Source organism: Tetrahymena thermophila, assembly GCF_000189635.1.
Source record: "Tetrahymena thermophila SB210 genomic scaffold scf_8254373, whole genome shotgun sequence".
NCBI classification, from domain to species: domain Eukaryota; phylum Ciliophora; class Oligohymenophorea; order Hymenostomatida; family Tetrahymenidae; genus Tetrahymena; species Tetrahymena thermophila.
The window spans coordinates 868836-877270 of NW_002476157.1; the positions used below are offsets into that span (position 1 = coordinate 868836).

The window sequence follows — 8435 nt, forward strand, 5'->3', positions numbered from 1 at the left end:
TTTAAAAGTTGTTAAATATATTTAAAATTATTTAACTACTAAAATATATTTTGAAGTAAAAAATGTAAAATTGAGTAAAAAAAATTTTTTTAATTCTAAAATAAATATAAACAATTAATTTAGAATATTCAAGAAGACATGATTTAAATAAATAATTTTTGAAGGATTGAAACAAAGAAATTATTATTTAATATCTTATTTTTAAACTAAAATTAATAAGGAGATAATAATTTATAAAATGAGCAACTTACACTGTAAACATTAATAAACAAAAAAATATTTTAATTTAATTTAATTTTTCATGGGACATTTGTTTTTGAAGGGAATATTTTGTTGCTTGTTTGACTCTTTTTGCTGTGGCTAGAAAGAGGTCTAGAAATCTAATCAAAACCTTAAACTCTATCAATAGCTTCTGCAGGTTCTAGCTTTTGGAGATCATCATCTTTCATATTTGACTATTTAAGCTTTTCTAGCTCTTAATCATTTACGTCAATATATTTTTTCTTTTTATATCCTACAATATCATATTCATCTTTCTCTACATTTTCAGCAGGAGTTATATAGAACCCTCTAAAAGCAAAGAACTTTAAATAATTTGACTCTATCTCGTAAAAAGCATAGCTCAATACAAAAATATCAAATATAAAATAGTCAACAATAAGGGAAATTATAAAAGCAGCCATGAAATTTCCATAATCTTCTTTGCTATTTATTTTAAAATGAGTTTTATAAAAATAATGATTTAATTGAAATTCAAAAAAAACTATCTTTGCAATTAAAAAAAAATTATTTTTTAATAAAAAAAGGATCTTTAGATAAATTTTTTAAATAAATAAATAATTACTCTGTGTAACCGTTACACCATGTACCAAAAGCAGCATTTCCAATCATGTTTAGCAAAAAGAGAATATTATAAATAAATTATTATCTTTTTTCCTTGTATATGTGTCTTTTAATGATAAAGTATAATCCTTCGACACAGTAATTCATACTGGCGTTGAGTAAAATTGAAGCAAAAGCAGATCCCATAATTCTTGCATCTATCTTGATCAACTAATTATTTTTAAAATAAATTAATTCAAAAATCACAAAACAAACAAACTAAAATATACTGGGATTGAAATGGCAATTTGATCGAATGCTACACAGTTCATTGCAAGCATTCCAACTAACAAGGAGAAGAATTTAGCCAACCTCATTTAATATGTATGAGATTTAGCAGTATGTCCAAACATTGCCATTGATACAAAAGGGTGATAAGTCTTTATTGAATAAAAAATGATGAAACTCAATAAACTTCTTTAAAATAAAAAATTTTACAAGTAAAAGAATGTCTTTAGATTTATTATCATATTCTGAAGAAGGTTTAAGTCTTATTAAAAGTTAATGGATGATTGACAAAACTAAGAAGCAAACAATCATTATTACGAAGAGGATAAATGCTGGAGAATCCCACTTGAATGGTACATAAGAAGTAGGATATGTTGGCAAAGAGTAATTTCTCATAGCAAAAGGAATATTTGTATCATAATTTATTTAATTAGTTGAGTAATATTGCATTTTCTTGTTCATATATTTAGAAGAGTAGAAAACTAAAGTGTCAGAATGAGGTAGGTAATCTTGATAGTATTCAATTGTGCCTCTAAGAACTGTTGCTAAATCTAGCTGATTGCATTAACAACGGATATAAAATTCATTTTCAAATGTGTATACACAATTTTAATCATATGTCCATTAACTAGTAGCAAAATCAATACTAGCTAAGTGCGCGCAAAAGTATTATGAATTAAAGTCTGGTCTTAGTGGAGGGAATCCTGCTTTCTTCTAGAAATGGTATATAATTTTATTATTCTACAAGCCTACTATAGACAGTGGCTAATTATTAGCTAACAGATTAATTTCTATGTGATTCGTTGTCGAATTAGGACGAGGATATACTAAATCTATATTCCATTCTATAAGCTATACTGTAACTGTGTCAGTGTATTAGAAAGTAGAGAATGGAATTTGAACAATCACTCTTTCCATTGGAATGGTATAGAATTTACCATAATTGATATAATTATTTTGTAACTCACGGCCTCGCTAGTTTGTCAAATAAATATTAGCATGTCTATTAATAAATTAACAAAATTAGATTTCATTAAGAAAAATATTAAAAAATCTTTAATTTTTTCAATTTAAAATAAATTTCCTTTAATAAATTTGTTTAGAATAAAAAATAAATTTTTAAATATACTCGAAAGTGAATATGTAATCAACGTTTAGCTGAATATTTTGTGAAGAGAATTTCTGTATGTATGAGTTCATTATCTGTCTGAGTAAAACCGTGTACTTTATTCTTTCGTCAGGACGTAAGGATGGTCTAGTAACTGCTTAATTTAATATTTCTTAAATAATTTGGAAAATATTTTAGAAAATTTCTTAACGAGGGAAGACAGTTCCTTAAATTTGATTTAAAAATGTCATTATAAAACGGAATGTTTTTTTGCTAAGCCCATCTGAAACAGCTATAATGTTTTTAAGTATTTAGGTGATTGAGAAAAGCTATTGTTATGTTATAACTCTATTTAATAAATCAATCTAAATATTATATGTCAGTAAATTTATTATTTTCAAAATTTTTTAATCTTCCCAAGAACAAAAGTCTCCAGCATATTCCTCCATGCAACTACATTAAAACATTTAAGGATCATAAAAGTTTGTTTAGCATTATCCAAATCCATTGCATGAGACATTATCTGCACAAAAAGAATTTTTTAGCTAATAAAGCTGATTCTGTCTAAGTATTTCTTGTTTGAATAATTTATTAGCTTATTAAACTTATATAGTTCCATACAAATACGCCATTTGGTAAGTTATATTCAGATACTGATCAATGGTAACAGACTTAAATTTTAAAAAAATAATAATTAATTTTTAAGTTTTAAAGAAAATTTTTAAATTTTGGTTTATTTTTTTAATTTTTTTTCAATTTTAGTGAATTTTATTAATAAAAATAAAAAAATTATTTAATATAAATTAATTTTTACGCTAGATGGAGTAAATCTACGCACATTGCTTTCCATAGAGAGAGTATCTCCGTTAAATTTAGACAAAGAAACAGTTAAAGTTTATTTTTTCATTTCGTTTTAAGAGTAAACCATCAATTCTATATTTATGACTTTATCGTTTTAGAAAGGAGGGAATATAAAATTAAAGGTGCCGTCTGTTTTTGAGCCAATAAAGACTTGATGTAAATCGTTTTTGAAAAGCGAAGTTTGATTTCTCATTGTTATGCCAGTTTAAATGGAATAAGTTAAATCGTATAGCAGTGAATCTGTAGGATGGGTCCAAAGAGAATAAAAAACAGAGAACTATGTGATTCCAGAAATACCAATGCTTGGAGTAATTGTAAACTCTCCATCTACTATTTCTGGGCTCGTTTAAATCATGATTGACTATTCACCATAATTTCCTGTAGTTGCTATGACTCTGACTGTGAGATAATAGATTGTATTTGGTAAGAGGTTATTTTAAGGGATAACTAAGTCCTACACATTGTTAAAAGTTTTGAAAAAGAATTACTCAGAATATTATTAACTAGTTCCAGTCAAATACCAGTAGATTTCAGAAATAAGTCCTTAAAAGTAGTAATCAGCATGAATCAAAATGTCTTTCTGTCTTCCTACAAGGAGAGGTACATGATCAGGATCAGCTACTTAAGTTCTGTTTGCAATAAGAACAACAGGTGTCAGTAAAGGAGTGCATACAGCTGGTGGCCCTGCGTTTTATGAGAAATCTATAGGGCATGTTAAGACACATGTATCACCCTTCAGATAAAAGTTTGTAGGACAGCTTGTACAACTATATAGTTTATTTATTAATTTTAAATAAAAAAGTTGTAAATAGTTTGCTTTGTATCTTATGTAGTTAAATTTTTAGTAAAATAAATAATTTAATTTACCCTTTTTAACAGACTCTACAGACTATTCCATCTTAGTAAAAACCATTCATGCAGTTACTTCCAGCAGCTACACATATACCATTATATTCATGTATGAGTTTTCCAGGAGGACATGAAAGACAAAATGTTGATTGATTCACACAAGTTGCACATGTTGAGCTACAATCAGCACATTAAAATGAAGTTTAAGTAGGAGGACCAACGATAGTGTTCTTATATTGATTACTAGGACAATTAAGGAGGCATTGTGTTCCATCTTTGCTTAAAATAGTTCCAACATCACAAAAAGCTGAGCATTTTCTATTTACTGTATCTGTTATTACATAAATACTAGGACTAGTCGGACAACTAGTTGCACATTTGTTATTAGCAGGAGTGGCACCTGGAGAGGCATAAGTTCCATAAGGACAAAGCTAAGGAATTACACATTGATACCCTTTTATTTAATTTAAAAATATAATTATGAGGTATAATCAAAAGCAACTGTTTAAATTCATTACCAGTTATATACTATCCAATATCTTAGCATTATTAACAAGTAACAGTAACTCTATCAACAGGATTAAGAACGCATACGTCACAGCTTGGATGACAGAGACACTAATTACTTCCATCAATTGATAATGATGTTCCAAGAGGACATTAGTTCAAACAAAACCCTTAGAAAGAAATAGGGAAATTTTAGCCACATGTAAGACATTAATTTTATTAAGGACCAGAACAAGTTAAGCAAGTAGGATCGCACAGCCTGCAGATTCTTGCATTTGTATCACGATAAAATCCTAAAAAATAAAGAAATAAATAAATAAAATAATTAAAAAACTTAAAAAAGAAAGCAAACATTAATATTTATTTTAAATACGAAATTATTTGAAATGAATAAATTTAATTTGGTTTTATGCAATATTTACCATCCGGACAAGTTAGTTAGCAACTTCCATTAAACAAGAAATACCCAGCTTGGCAATAAATACATTATGGATTAACTATTCCAACAGATGCTATACATTTGCTAATAAAAAGTTCTTTTGTTCCCAAAAATGATCCTTAACCACCATAAATATCCATGAATTAAGCTTATAATGATTAACCACCAATTTAAATAGTCTAAGTAGTTGTCCTCAAAATAGGAAAAACATCAATTTGATTGTTTTTTACCAACTCTTAATCATTTAGCATGATAGAGACAAAAAGTTTGCTTAAAATTTAGTGGAATGCAAAATTACAGTAAAATTTTATCCAATCTAGATTATTTATAAATCAAAACATTAATAAAATATTTAAAAAGGATTTTTACTTGATGCTGTAAATTAAACTGTAGCAAAATTTTAAGAACCTCCATTAGTAAGTACTGTAAGTTACCCATTGGGTTGTATCACAACTTAAATCATTATTTCACTCTAAATTAAAATAAAGAAAAGTTTTATATTATATTTGCTTAAGAGGTTTTACATTTGTATTCGTGATTTGAAATAGAGTTCCTTATTAACCAGCAGGTGGTAAAGAAGTAATTTATATCCAAAAAGTGATAAAATTCATATCCTGAAATTCAGTATTTAGAGTCATAGTTATATATTAATTATTTTAAATTTAAACTCCATTTGTTACAGTATATGGATTTGTTGGATCTGATGGAGGTGGGCAAGAAGAAGTTATGGTACTAATAGTACTGTATATATCTTAGTTAAATAAACTATAAATTCTTTGTGAGCATTATTCATTCAAGTTAAAGTAATACAATTTTGCTAAATTCAATTATTATTTTAAAAAAATTATTTTAAGATAAATAGAATTAATTTATAAAATTACAAGAATCATCATTTAAAACATAAGGAGCGCTTGATGAAGGAACTTAAAAATTAACAATAAATTTTGCATTGTAAATAAGACCATTAAAGCATGTGTTAGGTGAAGTATGAAGTCTATTAACTGTACCGCCAATGTATAATTATGCTCTTTAATCAAGTTATTCATTAGAATATACTGTATTAGAAGTGGTACTATAAACTTAGGTATTAAGAGTAACAGTAGGATCATACATATAAGCTACATAAAATGATTAAGTAAAATCAACTCCAAGGTAAGCATAATACCACGTTCCAGGTGTAATCTATTTTTTTTTAAATATTTATTTATTTATATAATGCAATTTGTATTAAAACAAATTTCATTTCTTAAAATTTAAAAAGCATCATTATTTTTTGTTCTATACTTAAAGTTATTTGGTTTATTTGAAGCGTATATGTTTGTATTATTCATATTATACAGTAGAGATAAAATATTTATTCTTTTACTTATTCTATTTGAAATTTATATTGTAATGAATTTATTTATTTAGTATTTGCAAGCTATGCTTCAAATATTTAGTTCCAGTAGATTTATTAAGTTTTGTAACTAACTAAATAATATTAAATTTTGCTCACATTTTTGAAAATAATATTGCTTATTAATAACATTAACAATAGGGATAAGGTATAATATTTTAAAGGAATTTCAAAGCTATTTTAAAAAACGATGTAAAAAAAATTAGATACATTTGTAGACAGTATTTTTGTAGATGCTGAGGTAGTAGATGTGAAATCAGATACATAAAAATTTAAATTTGCACCTGACTTTTCTATAAAAAGCATTCTTGATAATTATTTATAATCACTAGACTAATTATCAGTATACCAAGGTTAAAATGTGCTTAATTATAAAAAAAATATTGTTAAAACTATATTATATCCAAATAATAATAATTTTAATGAATAGTATTCCTAATTTAATTATCTATCATTTTATCTTTCAATATTTTCCTATTATATGTTTATGATAATAAAGAGAGATAGGTTTAGATCAATTATTAATTCGCTATTCAAAAATAATCACTATTTTATATTAAAGTTATTATTTACTTTAACATTGTGAGATGCACAATAGCTTAGTTGGAACTATCATAGCTTGATGTTGTTGGTTTAAGCCAAAATGATATTGAGTATTTACTTGCTCCCATAACTTTATTTAAATTGTAAAAATTAATTACTGATTCAGTAACGTAAAAAAAATGCATTATGATTTCGCTAAATAATTACCTTAGTTGATAAAACTTTAAGTATTAAAAGTATCATAATTAGAATCGCCACTGGCATCATAAAACTTTTAAATAGGAGGACTGACTTGAATGATTGTTTCTTTAATTATAAAAATGTATTTTGTTTAAATTTTCATAACCTAATTTTATTGTATAAATATAAAAAGGAGAAGGATAATAGTGCGAGTGAGCAGGTACTTTATCATAAAATAATTCTTCTTTGATTGTATTTGAAAGTTTTTAAAATAAATTTATATACATGATTGAATCTAGCCTACTAGATATACACTAATATATAGTAGTAAGCTAGCTACCCTTAATTTCAGTTAATTAGCTATCTCTAACCTTTTCATTTATTAATATCCTGCTTATTCTGTATTATTAATTTATTCAATTAATATTATTACAAATATTTTTTATTAATATTTAACTCCTTTGTATTATCTAAAAAATATATCTTCAATAGAAATCAATAATAGTTATTATAATTGACTGAATAAGAGATCAATTGATTGAGTTAATGAGTGAATAATAATAAAATTAAGAATTACTGATTTATTTTGTTTATAGCTTATATATCGCTCGCATCTTAAAAGCATCAAATATAAATCACTATATCTATCATTTCCTTTAAACGTAAAAATTTCTTTGACTGGTTTGACTGTCTTTTGTTTAGCAATTTAACTCAAATGTGGTAAATTCAAATACATTATTTTTAAGCATTTTTTCAATTAAATAAAATGAATATTTTTATTTAAAGCATAAATTATTTTTAATCTTAAAGTAAAATTTTATTTTGAATAATTATTTTATTAGAAATTTCTCTTAAATAAATATTATAATATAAAATTCTATCAAAGTATATTTCTTATTTATTTTAATTAGTCCAGTACATTAAACGATAAGTTATGATTTGAATTACTTTCATTTCTGAAAATGATAAGATAGCTAGCTATAAAAGATCATTTTTCAATTTAAATTTAATATTAATTTATTTATAAAAAACCTAATTATCATTCTTTTCATTTTTAAAGTTGAATTTAAATAAATATAATCAAATATCATAAATTATTTTTTCCTTCTTTAATATATTCAGAAGTTTAAGAATATTTGTCAAATAATTTGTTTCCCTTGATTTTTTTGAATAATAAATATCAAAATATTTAAAAAAATAATTTAATTAATGAAGTTTTTTAATTATAAAAAAATTTACTAATTTATAATTGCAGTTTTATTTAGATTGTTAATATTTTTAATAAATAGGGGTTGGGGTTGGGGTTGGGGTTGGGGTTGGGGTTGGGGTTGGGGTTGGGGTTGGGGTTGGGGTTGGGGTTGGGGTTGGGGTTGGGGTTGGGGTTGGGGTTGGGGTTGGGGTTGGGGTTGGGGTTGGGGTTGGGGTTGGGGTTGGGGTTGGGG

General features: G+C 25.5%; 1 protein-coding gene across 1 annotated transcript; it reads right to left on the reverse strand. All coding sequences in view use genetic code 6, as the record gives it.

The window, feature by feature from the left end:
* Positions 1–299: 299 nt before the first annotated feature.
* On the reverse strand, positions 300–7729 carry TTHERM_00242650 (EGF-like domain protein; the record flags this gene model as incomplete). The annotated part of the gene is made up of 16 exons (XM_001024988.2): positions 300–705; positions 845–1053; positions 1113–1262; positions 1321–2113; positions 2240–2889; positions 3033–3846; positions 3947–4382; positions 4447–4728; positions 4858–5190; positions 5244–5346; positions 5399–5691; positions 5756–6056; positions 6481–6634; positions 6844–6943; positions 7021–7119; positions 7279–7729. The coding sequence occupies 16 exons, from the start codon at positions 7727–7729 to the stop codon at positions 300–302; spliced, it is 5574 nt and encodes a 1857-aa protein (XP_001024988.2).
* Positions 7730–8435: the final 706 nt, after the last annotated feature.